Genomic DNA, 22237 nt, shown 5'->3' with positions numbered 1-22237 from the left:
ATTCTCAGAACTACGCGTCGCATGCAGAAAACGTGGTCTGCTATCCAGCAGCCCGCTTCCTTGTCTAGTTAAAATTTTCTAGCCATAATGAGTGCTAAAAAAGAGTAGTAGCACCGCTCGTTTGACGCGAACTGCTTGTACTCAATGGCAACGCAAAAAAAAAAGAGGAAAAGAAGAAAAAAGAACATCAAATGGGATTATTGAAAATCAGAGCATTTTTCCGTCCTTCCTCGTTTCTCGTTTTAATTTTCCGGGGCATTGGACGCGTGCTTTCCGAGCGGAAAACATACTAGTGCCCACACGGCGTTGTGTGCGCGCGTGTGTCTTCTTTCTATGCGTCCTCGGGCGCTGCAGTCTTGTGACAATAAACCAACAAGTCGTGACAGTCTGTTCTCTCCGCCCTTCTACACTTGCGCTGCTCACGCAAGAACATGCAGAATCCTCTGTATAACAACAGCTGCGAGATTCTGTGCAATGCGGAGCCTTCCTTGCCTCTGGCGCGCGTTTGTTTCTTGAGTTAAGTTCCCTACTTAGGGATGTATGACCAGCTTTCCCAACAGCGTGGGTGGTACACGCAAATTCTTTCTTTCGTAAAAATATTTTGTTAATGGTCAGCCTTCTTGACTAATATGTGCATTTCTGTATTTATATGTCATATACAATGTCTTACATGCACTTCGATAATAAAAATCTTGAAGTCTTGAAACCTTCAGCCATTACGACTAGCCGGCGTCTGTTCTTACGAACCGGTTTAGCCTGAGAATTGCTTTGCGAACACGGGTCCAGATCCTTCTCGTGGGCGAGTTGTTGCGGCAGCATTCTGGGGCCACGGACGATCGCGCCGCACGGACATGACGCAGTCCTCGCAGCTGCAATATATCCTCAACGACTCATCCTGGCCTCGGAGGCCTCACTCGCCTTCTTGCGCCACGAGCAGAACCGATCGCCGGAGCACCCTGACAACGTGAAGTCGCCGAGGGTAAAATTACAGGTCTTCTCTTGTCGCCCGAAAGGTACATAAATGCAGTGCCAAGCAACCTGCACTTCAATGGACACTGCTTTTTCTGGCGCGGCATAGAGAACGGTGTTCGGCAACACCAGGTCCACGAAGATGACGAACACAAAAGCGCCGCTTGTCCCGTGCAAGATGAGGACTGTAATTTTACTGTGGACCATTTCGCGCAGTCCGAATCACGGCGCCTATCATATCTGTGTTTCGCTCGAGTATGAGTGTGCGGCCTCCGACGGTCACAGAAGATGCCGTTCAAAATAGACTGTCGCTAGATCCTTCTTCGCGCTGATCGAAAGGAGCCTAACATATTCTTCGACCGAACGCTCTATACCGCTTGTCTGGACGTGTGATAGCCCCTTTTCTTACACAGGTCTTAGATGATTGAGACAGAAGCTATTTTGTCTACACGCAACGGAGGAGCGGTCACCTTCGCCAAAGGTAGGCGCGTTGTCGTTGACGTCGAGCACGTCGATGATCACGGGCACCGAAGTGTTGAATGGCGCGATGGATTGCAGATCCCGCGCGAACACTTTGAGCCGGAACTGAACCTGGTTCTCCGGAGGATCTCGGTCCACGCTGTCCATGAGAACCAGCTCACCCGTGCTCGGGTTGATCCAGAATTTGTTTTGCGCGTTGCCCTCGGAGATCCAAAAGGTCACCTGCGCCCAGAGGAGACCACGAGTGGTTAAATAATGCTCGCGTTATAGGCCACCCTATTGCCTTTCGCGTTGCATTTCGGCCTCGAAGATGTCACTGCAAGTGTTTGCTTTCTTCTTCTTTTGTTGTGTCAAAAAGTACAGACATGGCATCGACACTGGCTAAGCCTCGCAATTGGTCCTTCTGGCTGCGCCAAAACCAACCGACGGTCAATATCCGAGTATGCAGGTACACATGGCAGGCTTTCCATTTACACTGCATGTATTTTTTAGCAGCTCAACTACCGGACTACTCGGGTTGTGTGCTCCCTCGTAATTTTTGTTTATACGTGTCACTTTAATTGCTGTATGTTGCGCTCCATATTAATATTTACGTAAAAATTATTTAATATTATTATTTTGTGAGCAAATGGTATTTTTTAAATATGTGATTACTCTCCACTTGATTGTAAGAATGCATTCCTGGCAATTGTTACTTGGGAGGACCTATTATTTCATATTACTCTTGCACTTCTTAGAAACGTACTGTATTGAAGGCGTTAGCATGGGAGGAACTCGAAAAAGAAAACCAGATTTTAAAAAATACTGACGATCTTATAGTTTGTTGCTGATATGCGCTTGCTAAATTACCGGTGGTTATCAGAGGGGCAGCAATTTGATTGTGAGGGTCCCAGCGATCTCTCACAAAGCCAGTGTATCTGTGACGGCAAAGTACTCCCGAGAGAAACACCGCGTGCCATTTCATATGTAATACCTGGCTAAACATTGTCACCTCTCTTGAACTCTGATTTCTTTTATAAGCTGCTGAAAGAAAAAAATGAAGTAAAAACAAAAGCTTTCCAAAATCCTGGGGCACTGTGTATCACGTGAGCGGGCGTACCAACCTGCTGGTTTCCGGACTCTCTGTGCTGGTTGGTGGCGTTCAGGAAACCGACAGTCTCGCTGCGCGTCGTGTTTTCCCAAATGCGGAAGTTGTAGGAGCTGCGCTCAAACGTCACCAGCTCGTCGTTCACGTCCTGCGACCAAGAGCAACGACTGAGTACACCAGATTCAAGCAGGGAGGTTAGGCAGAGATGCACAGTAATGTACATTCGTTAAAATGCCATTTCGCCGGTTGTTTTCTTATCCTACAGTTACGCTTACAGTTCAGACGACATTGCAACATGCTTGCAGGCTCCGGAAAAAAAATTAAAAAGAAGACATCGCGCTCTTCATTTTGTTCAACTTACTGAGCGGTCACAGCCAAATTTATGGTCTGCAGCCCATCACTTGGAATCTTGAACGTTATATATACCCTTTCTTTAGGAACATTTTCGTGACTAGCCGTTGACTAATTTTCAATAGTACAGGGTTGATTTGTAATTTGCGCCATCTTCCCTGTAAAAAAATATACATAAACCTCAAGGAAGCTGGCACAAATTACAAATTAGGCCTCGCAATGTCGACGAATCCCGCTATCTGTGACCTGCTTCAGTCGCTTTTGCTAATCTGAGACCATGCCGTTAACAAACTTGCGGTTTTAGTCCGTTAGACAAGTTTTATACCCCATTCATACGACCTTATACAGGCGGTGTTCTCTTTGCCCCTCTATCTACTTTCTTTCTTTCTTTCTTTCTTTAGTTTTATGTGACTTGTATTTATTATTGTTGCACTCCCAGCATGCGGATAGTCACTCGGCGGCTGCGGTCCTGGCATTCGCCTGCTGCGAACATTGCTCGCATTCTTGAGGTTTTCTTGGCGGTGCCCGTTTTATATAGTACATCTGTTCACCACTCCGTCTTAAATCGTTATATTTACCACGTGCTCGGAAGTTTCAACGTTTGCATTTTACATTTTATATAGCATATAGTACTTAATTATTATACATTTTATATAGTGTATCTACTCACCACTCCATCTTCAATCGTCATGTTTACCACGTACTCGGAAGTTTCAACGTTCTATTTTTCGGTCCGAACAAAGACGACAGAAACGAGTAGCCGCCATTTAGGTATATACCACAATGGCCCTTACATATTTCTCGCGTATGAAACATCAGCCCAATATGTGAGCACGGCGCCAGAAATTCTACGCTGTTTTAACGCCGCCGGCCCCTTTCGCCATCGTTCTGACGCCTTCAAATCGGGGTTTCGAAGAAGAGAAGCGGAGAAGATGCGCGCGCGTTTCGCGCCGCCTGACGTTGTCCGCAGACTCCCACTTTCAACGCCCCGTGCATACCTGGACCTTGACGATGAGGTTGACCACGGGGTTGCCCATGATGGCGGCGTTGGGGCCCTGGAACGGCTTGACGTTGAAGGCGGCCACTTGGAGCGCGTACTCTGCTTGCGTCTCAAAGTTGAGTCGCTTGCTGGTGCTCACGGCTCCCGTGTCCTCGTTCACCGCGAAGGCAGCATCGTCGTTGCCGCCAATGATGCGGTACTTCATCACCGCGTTGTCGCCCAGGTCAGCGTCCTTGGCCTGCGCATGCGTAGCAGTTAGCGCTGCTGCTCAAATCTCGCGCTTTGCTCAAGATGGCGACAAGAAAGAAAAAAAAAAGAAAGAAAAGATACTGTGCTTGGGAGCGCAAACTGCCCGTCCAAGGAAACTGGCCACCAGCCCCTCATCAGAAACTTGGATAGCTGCTATGCTTGCTGGTTCGTGTAGATGCTAAATGCGCCATGGTAGCAGGCACCGTGTCTCGATCGAGCAGTGGTATGATGCACTCGATCGATGAGCGCGGTGGAAAACCGTTGCACTTAGTCAGCGTGCAACATAACTATTGCGCGATCGCTTACGCAAAGCAGTCATGCCGTATGCTGGTTATAATGCAGGGCCCGAAGTGGCAAAGATAGTTTTTGTCTCAGGTCGGATACATATTTTCTTACGCCGTGTAGTTCCGTAATCGGTTTATTCCCTATATATATATATATATATATATATAATGCAGATCTGGCGCACTTTTTGGAATCTGTGCGCACCGAAGCTTTCGTGAAGAGGGTTAACTAAAGGTAATAGGACTGCTAGTTACCTGCGACGCGTTTTGCGGCATAGCGATTACGTGCTTGCCCAAAAAACCAGCAAGGCACGAAAAACCCCGCCACGCGACCCACGTGATCCACGCGACCAAAGATTCCCCCTGTATCCGGGATCGGCCCACTTTTAATTACCCCATCCCCGGGATCAGCTCAGTTTGCTACTGCACTATTTGCAGGACCGGCCCACCTAATTCGGCAGGAAGCTGACAAAGCAGACGTGCCAAACCTCGGGAAAGAAGGCATATAAAATTCACTTAAATAAAGGAACTATTCGCTTGAAGGCGCATACTTGCTGCACTGAGGACGTTTGGGCACCGTTTGTTGTTTCACTGCGTGATTACGTATGGAACATAGCGGGCCACCGGCACCTCTGTAAGGGTACGGTACAGGTAGAGCTACACATAAGCTGCCCTGCGTGTGAGCTATCGGGCAGAACGGCAGCAGAAGCCCCGGTTATCAAAGTTCGTAAGGTATTCGCCTAGAAAGCGCCGCTGTAAAGAAAAAAGAAGACAGCAAATAAACTTATTTAACTTTTATAATTACACTCGATGCAGGTGTTCTTCATGCCCGCGCAAGTGCATGTAATTTGACAGGTTCGATAGCGAGAGCTCGCATGCTTCGTTCTCTATTATTATTGACGTTTTACACATAATAGACAGAAAAAAAGAAAAGGATACACGGAAAGTGAAATGTCTAAAAACATCAGGTCACGTTTATGCAGGTCGTCGAGGTGCGTGGGGGAAAAAAAAAGGGGGGGGGGGAGGACGAATACGTCAAAGTAAACACACTACAGTAAATTGAAGCAGCCAAAAGAAGAGTGCGTTGCACCTTTGTACTGGTTGCGATAAGCAGTTAGTGTGCGTTTTTTAGGGCACTCGATAAAAAACAACCGCAGCAAGAAGCGTGTCGCCTCCGTCAAAAGCAATTAGTGCCATCATTGCACTTGCAAAGTCTTCTGACATCCGATAAGTTCAGCGAACGAAGTTCGCAAATGATGCGCCACAATAGATTGATTACATGGCAACGTTCTTGATGTCGATAAAGGTGGTAATAACATAATAATCATAGCACAACGCTTTCGTGTGCCTCTGAAATTAGGTCGAGCCTAGAGAAACGTTAAATAGACAACAAATTCATGGTCTATTATGCTAAATTGTTTGCTGTGTAGAATACGGGAGTAAGCCTTTTGTTTGTTTGTTTGTTTGTTTGTTTGTTTGTTTGTTTGTTTGTTTCGTTCACAAAGCAACTGATATCGGAGTTGCTATCGATCATTTCTCCGCTTGCCCTCAGTGTCACTTTCGAAGTGAGCAAGAGAAAAGAGCGGTGAAGGTTATTAGTGTGGTACTAGAAGACTAATAGACCGGCAATGTACAGATAGAGGATAATTTAAGTCTAAGCCATTACGCATGAAACCTACCATGCACGCCAGGGATGAAAGGGTGCTCAGTAAAAAAAAAGAAAAAAAGGAAAGGAAAGTGAAACGACAATAGAAAGGGGCAATGACCATAAATATGGCGTGACACGTCACGCAATAATGCCCAATAATTGTTTTCATTAGCAAACTCTGAAAGTTGTCTGCAGGGTTATAAGTGGTGCGATAGCACTGCGGCATCTTTCAGCCTTCAAAAGTAATTAAGGAAGTGAGTGGCTGTTTTCGTACAGAAGAGAAATGACAAAATCTAATGGCATTTTAAGACTGACAGAGGGAGAGAGAGAGAAAGAAAACAAGGTTGAGTTAAAGAAGACAAAGACCTTCTTCTGGCGCGGAGCGCAATACAGTCAGCCCTACCGCTCACTCAAATGGTTCCGAGGGGGGGGGGGAGAGAGAGAGAGAGAGAGAGAGAGAGAGAGAGAGAGAGAGAGAGAGCACACTTTTCTTATATCGTCTGCGGTGCGGCCATCCTGGAAAACTTTGAGAAAAGTTTCGAGCTGTCATATTCGCGGAACGCAGCGGCATTGCCGCACGGTGGCCGCCGCGAAACGACGTTTATGCAAATCGTAACGACTCGACGCCACATTGCGCCGCCAACGACAGATTCTTCGCTGCAGGAAAAGAAAGGCGCGTTTGTCTCAATCCGTTACGTTCGGACGCAGCCGGGCGCCCGCGCGCCTTAACGACATGCGAAGAAAAAGTGCCGAAACGTTACGAACCGCTCGAAACCAGAGCGAATATCTGCCACGGAGGCACGGAGTTTTTTCTACGTTTCAAGCCCGAAGGCCATTTTTCTTCCTTCCTTTCCCACCCCTCTTTCATTTCACTCTCCCTTTTGTGTTTTAACTGGGGCCCGCTGCCATCTATTATCCGAACGACCGGGCCATTCGATACACATAGGGCTGTTTACGAGCCCCCATTGAGATGTAGCCGGTTCGGCGGCGTCGCGCGACGAATCCAATCCGGAGCACCCTTCGGAGCCGCCACCAGATTGTTTGGCTCCGCGAGGCAGACTCAGTCGGCCGCCGCGATTTCACTAAAGCGCGTGGCGCGCAGCACGGTTTCACGCGGTCCGTCTTCGAAGACCAGGGGCGGCTTGCACGAATATTTGATAACGAAAATAATAACGAAGTTCAGAACGTGTTCTTAAATGTTCCATAGACAACGCCTAGTCTGCACAAGGACGCGCTCTTAAATTTATTATTTTCGTTATTGGAATGTTCGCGCAAGCCACCCCTGGTCCATTTTCAAGACGTTTGCGGCAGGCAAACAGCATCGCGAGAAGTAGATTGATTGGTTAATCCAAACAAACGGCCGCTGTGCTGGCTCGCAACCTGTCAACTGCAGACGTCGTGCCGTTCGGTTCACCTCCCCCCCCCCCTCTTTCTCTTGTTTTCTTTCAATCTGCAGGAACGGGGTCGAAGGCGTGTCTATTTGGGGCAGGATGTATAAGGGAATCGGCGCGCCGGTTCGGTAGCGAGTGCTTGTTCGCGCCCAGCTCCTGAGTGGGCCACGCCTTATTTGCTCTATTGGCCTCCCTCTTGGGTGTATCAAAGGCCCCGTCAATCGACTAGCGAGAGCAAGTAATTCGATTCCGCGGGCAACAAAGGAGCACGCAGACAAATCAGTGGCCCCGCGACCTCCGCGAAATGCTGCGAATGTGTGCCACTCATAGCAACGGAACGGCAAAGGACTACATAGCGCAGGCACAAGTAGTACCAAGGAATAGCGAGACACTAAGCTTTCTATTTATTTATTTATTTATTTATTTATTTAGTTATTTATTGCTTTCGTTTGCGGAAATGTATACGGAAAACAGCATTTCTGGCATAAAGCTGTATCGTCGAAAATAATGTAAGGTGGACATTGCTTCAGCTATTAAAGCAAGTCGAGACGATCTTGAGCGCTCCTGTGATAAGACTTTAAAGGCAGGAGGAGAGACAGAGAAGAGCTGTGCAATCAGGTCTGCCCTTAGCTTGCGTAATGATCAATTGGCTGTACATTCGTTCTGGTGTGACCGAGTGCAAAGCAAGCACGCGTTTCTCCTATGCCATTTCTTCCAGAGCATCTATCTGCCTAAAGTTTCCTATGCGGCTCGGCAAACACTCCGTGTGACGGAGAGGTCGTTACGACCTGGCTTACCATCAGCTTGAAGACCTCGATGGGCGGGTCCTGTTCCTCGGGCACTTGAACGAAGAAGGTGTCGCCGTCAAAGTAAGGCGGATTGTCGTTGATGTCCTCCACCTGCACAGCTACCGTGGTGGTGCCGCTGAGCTGCGGGATGCCGCCGTCGAACGCAATGACCAGGAACTCGAGCTTGGACTCGCGCTCGCGGTCCAGGCTGCGCTTGGTCACGATGTTGCCTTCCTCGTCCACCAAGAGCGCGCCGTTGGCGTGCTCGCCCAAGATTGTGTAGCGAATGGCGGCGTTGCGACCAGAGTCGCGGTCGATGGCCTGCGTGTACGTCGGTTCTCACTGCAGCTGTGTTCGCAGCCCGCAAGGTATCCAAGTTTTGCTTGCTCGAGTGCGGATAAAGGCTGCCAGCGCTACTCGCTGAGCTGGCAAAACACGCGCGTTACAGCGCGTGCGCGTATATTTTCACTCTTAAAGGGAACAAATTCACCAAAGCGCAACGAGAAGCTAAGTTACGTGTGCTTCGCAGTGTATTTGAACTTCTTGATGCTGTATTCAAAAGCTCGCAGAGTATTTTTTTTTCGTCTTGTTCTGACACTGCCTATACAGCAGTGATTTATAACGCGTTCAAGTTTTTCTTTCTTCGAGTTACTTCAACTGAGGTGAAGTGATCAATCATTCATTTTTTATTCCTGAAATACATTTAGTGACAGCATTCAACTGACTCGTATAAGCACATTGCGCTTGTCGACAATTAGCAATAGCCACGCGTACGCACGAAGCCTTGGAGTACATGCCTTCTGTTAACCCTTAAACTTTGTAACATTTTAAATGCACGAACGAATGCCGATAGCACGTAAGCAGCGGATAAATGCACACATGACCACAAACATTTTCGCAGCAAGGAAGGAACCGGCACATTCTCGATGCTTCAGCACTTACCTTGGATTTCATAGGTACAGTGTGGCGTTCTTATGGGAAAATTTACCCTGCGCATTTTAATGCTGGCGCGGATGCGTATATAGCTGCGACGAAATTTACTTATTTTTTTCATTTTTGGCGAATTCTCTGCTTCAAGAACGTTTGTGAAGAGGCGCACATTAATTAGCACATCTGTGTCAATGCGGTGCCATAATCATGGATACAACCTTGTAATTTTTTTTAACTCAGCTCAATTGTGAGACATTTTTTAGCTATCTCTTCGCAATGAGTTGTGCGATGTTTCGTGCATATGCTCAACTCGCCAACGTATCCTGTTTGACACGAACTTGTGTTCGATATTGAGACGTACAGATGTGAACTGAAGCGTAGACATCATCACCGGTTTGCATTCAAGCATTCTGTTTTGTTTCTCACGTCCTCCTTCTGCTAAGTTTTTTGTGCCTTAAAAGGAAACAAAAAAAATGAACTACGGTTCAATGATCGTACAAATGATCGCGGTTACAAATGATCGTAAAAGCGATCGATCCCAGCCAATTGTGATGGTGGACATGTTATTAGCCAAGGTGGTCGCAGCTGATAGCAAAAAAAGCTCTTATCAACGAAAATTCAACCCTTGATTGTATTGCGGTTAAGATTTTCTGCCTGTTTAAGGGACGGACGCTGGTTCCAAGCCTAATGAAGAGTTCCGTGCTGGTACATATAATAATAGCTGGCATCTGATATTCCAAAAGAAAGCGACGTGTGCTATAGCTACGGGTGTCCAGACTTACTTTACTCGCTTTCAGTAAGAGCCCAGCAATGGGCTAAACAGCAGTGCAGCAACAAAGGCACTAATTCCGTGCTATTCGCAAATCATATATCTGACAACCTCTTGCCAATATTAAAGGCGGTGGGTATACGTTAAAATTGAATGGGTTACTGTTTCTCATTTTCTCATTGTCACAAAAATGTTATCACGCCAGTATACGCGTTCGCGAGGCTTGGGGGTCAGCCAGTTGTGATCTTGGACATGCTAGCGAAGGCGGCCGCGACCAATGAGAAAGAGTTATTACGAACGAAGCGCTTTGTGCCTTGTAAGCCTCTGCAATGCAAGCGTTCTGCATTGAAAGGGAAGGATGCAAGTGTACCAGCTGGCAGGCTGTCCAGTTGCTCTTGGCAAGAAATAACTGTGAATCTGTAAGAGCACGTCTTTCCTTAGTTCATTTTCCTTTTCGGAGAGTTAATTTAGTTATCTTGCTTTTAGTTCCATGTGTTGGTTTTCTGCAATAAATGAGAATCTTATTGTTCTTTTTTGATGCATCCAGGGGCTTTGTCGCATATGTGCCGTTTTTTTATTATTAATTTGTTGTAGATACTTATACTTTTTTTTTCACCAATAAACTTGCAGTTGTGAATCAGCGTTCGTGTGAGCCTCTTGCGTAGACATGAACCTCTAGTCAGCTGATAATGCCGATAAATGAGTATGCTTTCACCATTTGGAAAGCAGGGCCCGTATTCACGAAAAGCTCGTACGCTAGAATTGTTCGTTAGAGCAAATTTCAACGAATCCTGATGCTAGAGATGTTATCAGCGAAGGCGGCCAGCCAGAGAGCTACTGCGTTATTAAGGACAAGTTTCGTGGATGCGGGCCCAGATGAAACCCGACAATACGTATATATGAGAAGATGGCAAGACGTCACCTTGGATCCCCAGTTCACGTTTACTGGCAACCACTTGAATTAACTCAGAGTCAAACTCTGATTTTTGAAATCATTTGGTTAGTAACACTCTCGTTATGCTACCCTTGGTCGAGTGGTCGATTGCTTCGCCCTCGCGCTACCATCTGCTCGTTTACTCGCAATTAAGTTGCTATAGCAACATCTTAGGATTTGCGGTGATCCCGGATTTGATTCCCGGACCTGCCACTGCAACGTTCACTTTTGGTGCACTGATAGTGGCTCGTAGTGCATTAATTCGTAGCTCGCAGTAATTGCTGGCAGGTGCGTGAAAAAACTTCCCTTCATGAGAGCCAGTCTTCAGGAGTTAGCGATGCTCGCACTTCTGGTAATTCTATCACGTACCGATTTCCCCCGCTAAGATGATAGCGCGCCGAAGTTCACACCGATACATTAAGAAAGTTTTCCGCCAGCTCCATCGCCTGGCTCGGAAATCCACCGGCTGCGTTCCGCGTCGTTAGCTCCGACCACCAAGGGCCAGCAGGTAGTATTACGTTCCTCTCTTGATGATCCGCGCAGCGCCAAATAAACAAGAAATACCAATTGCATACGGTGGTGCACGCGAGAGCCTAGAGATGACGGCGGAGCCATGGCGCATAGCTGCCGGCCGCGCTCCTATGAGGAGCACGGAAGCAGCTCGATACCATTGGCGGCGCGCTATCGGAGCAGGTCAGCACGCAGGCGCGGCTTCTTCTAAACGACAGGCATCTGGTCTGCGATGCCGGGGGATCGAGCACCCTGGGCTAAGCGCCTCCTGGCCGCGAATGAACGGCCCGGCGCAGCAGGGGCCCGGAGGAGAGAGGCAGCGAAGGGGTGCAGCTGAACGTGCGGGACTCACCCTGATGGTTCCCACCGTCACGTTGTCGGTCATTTCCTCGACGACCGAGAAATTGTAGTAGTTGTGCGTGAACACGGGCTGCTGATCGTTGATGTCCACGACGTGCACGGTGAGCGGAGACACGGCCGTCTGTGAAAAGGCAAGCGCGGAGATGCGCGGAATACAAATCATTGCCGCCACCGGTTCACAAAAAGCGGCGGATAGGCTTGCCTCAGCTTCAGGCTTGGGCTCTCCACGCGCCAGCGCAAGGAGCAGGCCTCGGCACCCGCCGTTTCGCGTGCATGGGGAACGGATCATAAGGCAGCGGGCCCTTTTGTATGGGCACCACGAATGGCCGTAGTTCGTAATGGTCCGAGCGGCCGTAGAACGCGCAGTGCTATAACAGGCAAGATCCTCGCTGGTGTATGTGCTGCGTGCTTGCGCGCGCGTGCGTGTGTGTGTCCGTTCGCGTGTGCTCGGGGGTGTGTCTTCGAGTGTGTGTTTATTTCTAGCAGGGTAAGCAATTTGGACGGTCATTAGTTCCCAGTTTTCTCGGCGAGCTGTGCCGCGTTAACTATTACAGCAATTAGCAAGGCCTGACTTGGTTTTTTCTCTCCATTTTTTTTTTCGCTTTCCTGATTATAGCGTTGTAGTCCGATAAATAAATTATCGAGGAGTGCAAACAGTTACTCCATACTCCATACTCCATAGGAGAGTCGTACATTATTGCCGCGCGACGACAACAGCACCACATGTTGTTCGTTGCTATTGCGTAATCAAAATATTTAGCGCAGATTTATTACGCAGCTGCGTAACAACGCTGCGCTATTTGTTAACATGCAGTCACAATAATGGAAGAATTTATCGACTCCAATGAGAAGATTTTGGATCGCACCGAGCGGAAGTGTTTTTGACCCAGTTTGGGAACATACTCATGGGTGTACAAAAAGCATCTCAGTTATAAGCATGCAACGGAATAGTTTAGACATTTCAGCAATCGGCAAATAATTATGCACTATGGTATTTTCAAACACTGCCTGATCGACTTGAATTCGCAGAATCAAATCTTATGGCCGAATGTTCTCACTGGTTCAATAGCCCATGTGCCGCTTTGTGGGACGGGAAATTATAACCTAGTCACTGGTATGAATAGCTTGAAGAGTACTTTTGGGGAACACATGCTATACAAAGGAAGAAAAATGAAAGATTGAAGAAGGCTAAACAGTGATACAGTGATACAGTGATATATGCCCTACCTGCACATTCAAACTCTTGCAAGCTCGCTGTGGTAACACCAACGTCCTATATTTAGCTGTGCACTGTGCACTGTGCATTGCGAATAAAGAGCCCACTCGACGAAATACGACCTGTCAAGGTTCATAGATATGATTGCGTGTAATTAATAAATAAGCCTAAGGCAGAACATATTCCAATGTTTGGCATAAATGCATAGTTTCACCTGGGCCTTTCATCAAAATCCTGTTGTGAAGTGCAATCAAGCAATTTGTGTCGGGCTATCGTTCCATGTACTACATGGTCTTTGGACCATGCCACAATGTCGCAGCCACAATGAAAGTAACTGCTGCAGTTTATATTCCTATTGGCTTCGTAACATTTGAACGAGCAACACCCCCCCCCCCTTTTTTTTTTAAATATACTTTTTCTTCGTTTTTTTTTTTTTAGATCATTTGCACGCGATGTGCAATCATCTCGAGTTGAGAAGTTCATCAACGTAAACAAATGATCAATTCATGCCCTAAGTGGCTTGTTCTTTTTTTTTTTCGACTTCTAATGTGTGTCCGAAGGAAAGTACCACAATTCGTAGAGACGATATTTTTACCTCCATACATAATAAGACACGAATGGTATTTTTACGTACGTTGAAGCCGTCGGAGACTTGAATCAAAAGATCGTACGACTGTTTCTTCTCGTAGTCCAGGACAGTGCCTGTAGTGACAATTCCCCTGGGGAAAAAAGAAAAGGCAAAACACATTTAAGCCGTGTAGACACTAACGTTCGGTACGAGTCAAAGACCAGACTAGCATGCCCATCAGCACGCAGGTCAGCATGCATGTGCGATGATGTGCAATATTGATGGTGATGTGTGACGTGGTAACGTGTAATATATATATATATATATATATATATATATATATATGTATATAATTCGAATAAAGAAGTCATATCGACGAAGACACTTCACAAAGCATTTCACGAGCTTCATAAGAAGAACGGAAGTTCCAGTGAAGTGCAACGAAGATACGCACGTGAGCGCTACGGAGTCCTTGCTTCTTCGTAGACGAAGCTTAGAGATCCTTAATGACGGCTGCCAAATGCGTGCGCCGTCTTGATGAGGAGTTTTATCTAAATTAGTCTTCCTTAACACACCACTAATGTATCAGATCAACATCCCGCATAAGAAATCGTCGGATGGTTCTTGTTCAGGAGGCCGGTACTCACATGTGAGGATCCATGTGGAACGTCTCGTCATCATTGCCAGCAATGATGGAGTACGTGAGCACCGTGTTGGCATCTAAGTCCTTAGCCTACAAGAGAGAGAGAGAAAAAAAATGTTGCTATGATGCAGCCTACATATAGTCATCGTGGCAACATTACTCGATATTGCTTTGCTACCAGGTGCCTTCAACCTCTGTTCGTGCCTTCAACGCAGCGATATGCCTTCTGTGCTATTGGCAGAGCCTTGACGCTTTCGCGTTCGAGATTCCTGAGTAAGAATTCCGGATTCGAGATTGCGGTGTGCAGCGTTTACGCACCACGTGGGCTGTCGTTGGGCGACCTAATTTCACGTAAAAAAGAGAATGGCATATGCCAACCCTGACGCATAATTCCATAGAAATGTGTAACGGATAGCTTCGATGCTGCCACGCACGCAGTTGTGTAACCCGCAGAGCAGTGAGAATAAAATTACACACATTGGCCCCGGGATATGTTGCTCCTGTGTGTCATACGCCTGACGTAGATCGAACGAGGACGACTGTATTATGAGATCAGGGAAACATTAGTTGCCGTCGCTGCCGAAAAGCGCGTCGGCGTTCCTCCCCTGATTAAGCTAAGAAAAATTGTACTACGTCGGTGAACTGTGAACGATCGCCTTTTAGCCCTCCTCACCCATTCAGTAGTACGCGAATAGGCCGCTTATAGCGTAAGGAGAGCAGCACCTTGACGACAAAAGAAAAAAGAGCCACTGTTTATCTCTTCTTTAACTTGGATTTGGAATAAACCACAACGAGACTAACAATATCAGTCATTTATGACTCATTCGATGCAGCGGAGGCATCTTTACCGGATTCCTTCGTGAGCATTTGTTCAAACTCGTATGCGTTATTTAAAAAAAATAATAAAACGCTTTCGACATAAAATGTGAAGGTCAAACACACTAATGATTAGCAATGACAAGTACACCGTCGACCCTGAATAATCGCTTTCTATACCGCTTCCATACTGCTCAGAAGTGAAAGCGGAGCTACAAAGATGTCGCTCCGTTCCCGTGCATTCAGCCCGAAGTTACACCAAAATTACTCCTGACGCGCAGGTGTATCTTGCCCGGCTCGTTATTTCTTCCCTATACATCATCCCTTAGCGGTCTCTTAAGCTACAGCACCCCAGTGGGCACACATTACCGTTTTTATTACTTTCGTGCTTAATATTACAGCCCCAAAAAGTATCGCCAGTCTCATTCCAGCGAAGCTTTCACCACATCTATCGGTAGAAACGGTCTATCAAGTGCGGCGGATAACGATCAGCATGATAGGCTCAGGCTGGGTATGCGCTAATTTGGTTCGTTTCATAATAAAGGGGCACTAGAGTAGAAGCTACGAGAATACCTTGTCGTTCGAGACTAAAATTTAGCCGACGACGCCCTGACGCAGAGGAACACGCGGTGTCAGGAGACGTGCGTTCGCACAACTGCGCGTTTGATTGGCTCTCCCATGCCAGCTGTAGTTTCCTCTACAGTGAAACAGAATTTATTTGGTATATTGCTTCACAACAGCATGGACATTGCAATAATGCACGCAACAAAGGGATGGAGGCAAATTACGACCACTCCGTTGACTATCGGCTGTTAATTGACGTGCGTGTCAGGCATAAATAACAACACAGGCCTCAAGTGCGCAGAGCAGCTAGTAGAAAAAGGCTTCGGGGTCTAATAAATACCACCTTCCGACCAAAATTGGTCGAGCAAACGATGTCTCAGGAGCGAACGTCTCGACTTATCTTCGTGAGGGCGAAGACATGTCGAAACATCGGCTCCAAAGGCATTAATCGGTCGACCACTGTCAATCACTTCGCCTCCATCTTCCTGTGTGCCTTTGTCTCGCTTGAATACTATCCACGGCAAATTATCACGCAGCCACGTATCTTTATGTGCGAGATGTAGTTGACATGCCTGAACCCTTCCCCCTTTTGAGGTAAACTCACGGCTATGCAACTGGCGTTCGTTAATAACAAACATTAACATAAGCAGCTAGTGGTGAGCGAACTGTCGTCGATTGTTCGCCAGTGCAACTGTATTAAGGTTTCTGCCTGCCTTAAGAGGCCGCTCTCACCAAGTTTGGGCATCAGAAGCGCGGTGCGTATAGATAGGGGCTGACGATCGTGTATACAAAATACTGCGGCTATTATTATTCGTTAGGTTCGAAAGTATTCATACCGTTGACGGATAACTAAGGAAGGGAAGAAGCAAGCCGACAACTACACTCGTCGCGAAAACAATAACTCAAACGAAAGCACACGTGCTCTATCAGTCTCCCTTCCAGCAAAGACGACGTCATGGGTGCCGCCTGCGAAACACGGACTGCAAAAACGGGCCTCTGTAATGGGGAGGGCAGCTCGCCTCCTCGCACCCTGGCCTCGCAACATTTCACTAATTTCCGTTTCCGATACTGATAAACCATCGAGAAGAAAAAAATGCTCGCGGTAGGACGCTTCTTGGACGTTGCATTACCAAATTCCTGTGTATGACGGCCATTTCCGGATTGGCCTGGTGAGCAGCATTTGAAGTTCTGGCTAGGCGTGTGCTCTCTGGACACGTCAGAGCACGGAACCAGCCAGCTGATGTTTTGCCCAACGGCGGCGAAAGAATGCCGTAGCCGGTGAAGGCACGCGCCAGAGGGGGTTGCAGGACGTTGTATATACTCACCGACACCTGAGTGACGAGGGCCCCCGCGGGAAGCGATTCGCCGACGTGCGCCTCGTACGGCGCGCCCGCAAACTCGGGAACGTTGTTGTTCACGTCGGTCACGTTCACGTGCACCACTGCCACGGCGGTCCTGTCGAGCAAAGGAAGACGCAATTTCTCACACTCGCCGCCTCTTGCAGGACTGAATCATCGTGTCCTTGAGCGCCACTCCCCCATCCCATTCTCTAAGGAACAGTCGCGCGAGGCTTTGGAGAATTCGGAAGATCAAGGATTCCGGCCGCCGTTGTTTGGCGTGCGCCGCGTGTCAAGCTGCAATAGTCTGTCTTCATTTTCACTTCTCTTTCACTTTTTGCCGCTTTCTATATCTAAACGCGATCCACTGAACGTGTCTCGCTTCCGGGAGGCAGTCATGATTACTTTTTCTGAGCAAGGGCTTACGTATCGAAACAGATGATGAGCCGCAAGCGGCAGAGGGAATGAGCACATGTCTACAATCTGAAACTCGAGATGGCTTAAATCCGTTGAAAGGGATCGAAATTTAGATGGTCGCTGTGTTTCGGGAACACGAACAGTGCGCCCTCCTCGACAAAAGCCGCGAGAATCCCTGGCAGGCATTTCCAGGCTTTCCGATCACTGTAAGATAGATGCTCCTGCCCCCTCCACGTTAAAAAAAAAATAAGAAGAAGAAGAAGAAAAAAGAAAATAGTATAACAACTTCGAAAGTATTAGCGACGACGAGTTAATGTGTTCGCTTTCACTCCAATGTCTTGCGAATGGCTGAGAAAAAGAAATGTTGCGTGGGCATCGCAAGTACAGTTTTCAATGTAATTTAGCAATGCGAGAGCTCCGCTCACTGGTCGCACGTGACGATTACATCACCTGTTCGCTGCTAATACGTTACGCGTATATGTGGTGTTACAGTAGCGTAAACGACAAATTTCGTGAGAATGTCAAATTTTGAATAATCTTCTGCGATCTGCCAATAATCAGAGCCGCGAAGAATTGGCATTGCATTTCATGCTTATTTCGATGGCACTGTATACTGTACACGTACTTCTCTTTCGGCGCAATTTATAGTGCGAGTATATTATTCCGATAGTTCAGGTTGGTCGACATACGAGAAATATTGGACTCAGAGACACGGGGATAAAAGTTCACTTGCAGTGAACATTGATGAGCGATATGACGGCGGGGGCGCAAAGAATTGCACCTTGACCTGCCGCGGTGGTTTAGCGGTTATGGTGCTGTGCTGCTAAGCACGAGGTCACGGGATCAAATCCTGGCTGTGGTGGCCGAATTTCGATGGCGGCTAAATGCAAAAAACGCCCGTGTCCCGTGCATTGGATGCTCGTTAAAGATCCCCCGGTGGTCAGAATTAATCCGGATTCCCCCCTCTACGGCGTGCCTCATAATTAAATCGTGGTTTTGGTACATACATACATACATACATACATACATACATACATACATACATACATACATACATACATACATACATACATACATACATACATACATACATACATACATACATACATACATACATACATACATACATACATACATACATATTCTCATTTCAAGTTGGGTTGCTGCAGCACGAGGTCGCGGGATCGAATCCTGGTCACGGCGGCCGCATTTCAATGGGGGCGAAATGCGAAAACACCCGTGTACTTAGCTTTAGGTGCACGTTAAAGAACCCCAGGGGGTCCAAATTTCCGTAGTCCCCCACTACGGCGTGCCTCATAATCAGAAAGTGGTTTTGGCACGTAAAACCCCGTAATTTTTATTGTATTCTCATTTCGAAAAAAAAAAAAATACTGCACGACTTTCAACGTTTTAAGCCAATCTGAGCCCCTGTACTAAGGTACGGGTTTGTGTTCGAAAGCTCGTCGCACAGGGCGCTCAGTGTGCGGTTTCCACAGTAAGCAAGCGCCCGAATAACAAAGCCGCAACGGTCTGGCGGTCAGCAGCCTGTTGCAAAGGGCGGACATGATTGAGCGCCGGCGGCGGCTGCGGAGCGCTGCCGCTAGGCCATTGACATTCGCCGTCGTGCATGTGTCCTGCACGTTCCAGTGCGGCGAGCCACGTGCGATGAGCGATGACCATGATGGCCCATGCGAAAGTGGTGCAACAGCACTGCACCGCGCTGTCTAGCAGCGCTGTCTAACGAAGCCAGTATCGATCAATCCCCACGGCTACTGCTCGGCTTCGAGGTCATCGACGTCACCCTTCCATGTGATACGAAAAGAGAACATCTTCCCCTCCCTCCTGGCCTAGGCTAAGCAGCATGAGGAAAGTCAAATAAGGAAGAAAAGTAAACGTGCGCGAATATTTCGAACGTTCAGGTAACGAATGTCCCGCTGTTCGATTCGGTCTTACAGCCGATTGCCTTTATCCAAGATTTCGAAATTTTCTTTGAATATTTTTCAAATAATCTTCGCTAACGTAGAATAGATTGAGAAAACGATTTCAAAGAAAAATGGGCGTTGATCCTCGGCCAAATCTCACCACGACTGTATGGCAGCGAAGCATAGATACATGCAGACTGCAAAACACAACCCTCTTCTTCTCCTCACCTTCTACCTGGAAGCCCGAGGGTGTATGATAAGATCTCCAGACTCACGACTCCCTTAATTCATTTACTGCGGAGGGCACGCATTTGCCCTATATTTCTCGGAGCGTTTGAATTAAGTCTCCCACGTAACCTTGAGATGAACCCCTTCGCACTCCTGAAAAGCTTTTGGAAAAACTCGAGTGGCCTCCTGAAGAACTCGTTAATTTCTGCACTTTTCTATATACCAGACATTATCGACTACTCGAGATTTGCTTTAACCCTAAAGTTCGGTTTTGTTAACTACGGCGAGCGGAGAATGCGTAACCATTAATCGTACGAGTAAACGAAAGGAAGAGCATGAAAAAAAAATAATCCTGCCAGCAAACAAACCATTGGGACTTTTGTGGCTCATGCGCCAAGCGAAAAGCTTTTCCTTCCGTTTACTTGAACAACCATGATAAACAGACAAATGTAGGTCTCTTCAAAATATTCTGTAGAATAAAAGGGGATATTTTTTTTTTCTTTCAACAAAAGCTTAGGTAGGTGCTTGAATATCATAGTGCGACTTGTGGCTTTCCTTAAAATGGTGGTATTAAGCTAAGTTGTGGCTCTTTAATACTTTTATACTAATGATAAGCTTGTGTCCTTTTCTTCTATTTTATTTCTATTTTTCTTTATTTCTTTTTAGTTTCATATCTCATCCTGTGAAATTCTCTTGTGGGATATTTCTGTGCCCCCTAGGCTGTCAGAATGATTACATAGTTTTCAACTATGTATTTTGTCATCGCTCGTCTAGTTAGAGCTCCTTTGTCGGCCTCTATGAATTTTTGTAAGGCCCTAAAGGTAAGGGTGTTACCAGTACGACAAGAAAACACCCTTAAGTGCGTAAACATTTTTACAGTGTATGTGTGTGGGACTGACCGCTTGTCCGAGAGTCATTGCGCACACACCTACAACTATAGATTTTGCGTGCAATATCATTTCATTGCCTTCATTTCATTTTGCTTCGGTGGATACTTTGCGTAGGCCGTCGTTGGAATATGTTCTCGTTAGAGTGCTTTAGTTGAGCGTCTTTACGGTCCGCTCCACTCCGAGTTGCCCCGCTCCGAGAGCCACAGCGGAGCGGCGGGTGATTTTCACGTTTTAGTTATACGTTTAGCGCAACGGAGCAGACCTTTCGTAGTTCCAGCGCCCTCAAGCCGAATTCAGGGTAATGAAAGAAAATAAAAACGCCCACTGATCCCTTTTATCAAGTAAAACGAATATGTATAACTTGTTTGTAGATGAAGTTTCTAGACGTGCGCTTGTAATGCGTTACAGGTTCATTTTATCCAGTGGAAAATAAAGCGCCGTCTTGAGGAACGCCACGTGATAGCCAGTGAGCTTGCTTTCTGCATCCAGTGCAATCCTTTCTGACGCCAACGCTAGCCAACGCGCTGTGCAGCACGCACCGCCATCTCCTCCCACGCTACGGGTTATTCAAGTGGGTCAGCAGTCGCAACTTCTTGCAGCAAACATAAATCTTAGTCTATGCGAAATAGTTCTTGTGGCTTGCGCTGCGCAGACGAACATCAAGGCGTGATTGAAGTGCACGGCATGGTCGAGATGTCACTGGAGGCAACCATCTTGGAAAGAGCGAGACAAGTGAAGTGCCTCGATTAGGGTGGCTAGAATTGGCCATTCTAGCCACCCTACCTCGATGCACGCGCGAGAGAGGGCGCGCCCATGTACCACCCCCCGCTACGCTCCGCTCAGGCAGCTTGTGAGCGGCCGTGTATGTCGCTCCGTTAGCCCGCTTGGAGGGCGCATGCGCATTCGCGCTTGCGCTCCGCTCAGCTGATGAGCGGAGCGTAACACCAAGCTAAATCACTCTATTAGCGATGAAAGTACGTCAGCAAATATGCGCAACTTCACTAGCGTTCATGGGTGTTCTATAAAAGACACCTTTACAGCTGTTTCTCCCAGTGGCCCGAAAGCAACACTTCGCCTATAAGCGCTTATACGCACACAAAAATATACCTTAAAGCTTACTGTACAAATTACCCAGATTTCCCTTTCGTGACATGTTTTTGTCTAGTGTTAATATATCAACTTCTGTACCTTGAGATACAATTGTACTTTTGCTTCAATTTTCGTGCATTATTGGCCGACGCATAAATCGTTTAGTTGCTATGTACAGCCTCTTATCAGCCTAAAAAAAATTGAGAGAAAAATAAAATAAATGGCTATCTAACAGCCTTTAGCTGTTGATTTGTTATCTAGAGAAATTGAACGCCCGTTTCAAATAAAATGCCATCAACCCGATATTAACGGAGACAGGGCGGTATACAAAAGCAATTTAAGAAACCTGCTTAGCATTCGGGAGCTTTTCCGAAAGCGTTTGATATTCTAATGCCAATTCGGTGTGATCCCTACTCGATTCGTATAATCAATTCAATTTTGAAAACCACCATTCGCAAACCCCTATATGGCATTCAAACACGTAAACACAAGGTGGAATGCATTCGCAGCGATCAGTTTGTGTGACATCTCAGTGTGCCTAGCGCGCGCGAGTATCTTTACATTTACACATAATAAGCTCGTGACAGCGTCAATCGGGCCAGGGCCGCGGTTTGCGACGTTTCCGGAACGCGAGGAATGCAATAGGAAGGCGCGGCCGCGGGCCGGATCGTCCGATCGACTCGCTTCACTTCGGCGGCAACAAATGCCGGCGTCGCAGCGTGCAAGCAGCCGCAGCTTGGGGACGTCGACAGGCGCGATGAGCGGAGAGGAGGCAGACGAAGGGTAAATAGCGGGCG

At 47.2% G+C, this 22237-nt stretch overlaps 1 protein-coding gene across 1 annotated transcript in view; it reads right to left on the bottom strand.

Moving 5' to 3' along the window:
* Positions 1-22237, bottom strand: part of LOC142578674 (protocadherin Fat 3-like) — a 346841-nt gene that overhangs the window by 52296 nt on the left and 272308 nt on the right. Inside the window, exons 16-23 of the mRNA XM_075688141.1 lie at positions 16883-17012; positions 14182-14267; positions 13601-13685; positions 11743-11871; positions 8257-8568; positions 3886-4125; positions 2553-2684; positions 1440-1671 (exon numbers count right to left, since the gene is read on the bottom strand). Coding sequence (XP_075544256.1) covers positions 1440-1671; positions 2553-2684; positions 3886-4125; positions 8257-8568; positions 11743-11871; positions 13601-13685; positions 14182-14267; positions 16883-17012 — 1346 coding nt within the window. The remainder of the gene's footprint in view (positions 1-1439; positions 1672-2552; positions 2685-3885; positions 4126-8256; positions 8569-11742; positions 11872-13600; positions 13686-14181; positions 14268-16882; positions 17013-22237) is intronic.

The sequence above is a fragment of the Dermacentor variabilis genome, chromosome 1, assembly GCF_050947875.1.
Source record: "Dermacentor variabilis isolate Ectoservices chromosome 1, ASM5094787v1, whole genome shotgun sequence".
Classification (NCBI taxonomy): domain Eukaryota; kingdom Metazoa; phylum Arthropoda; class Arachnida; order Ixodida; family Ixodidae; genus Dermacentor; species Dermacentor variabilis.
The sequence above is the reverse complement of the archived record's forward strand: the minus strand, read 5'-3'. Positions and strand labels throughout refer to the sequence as shown.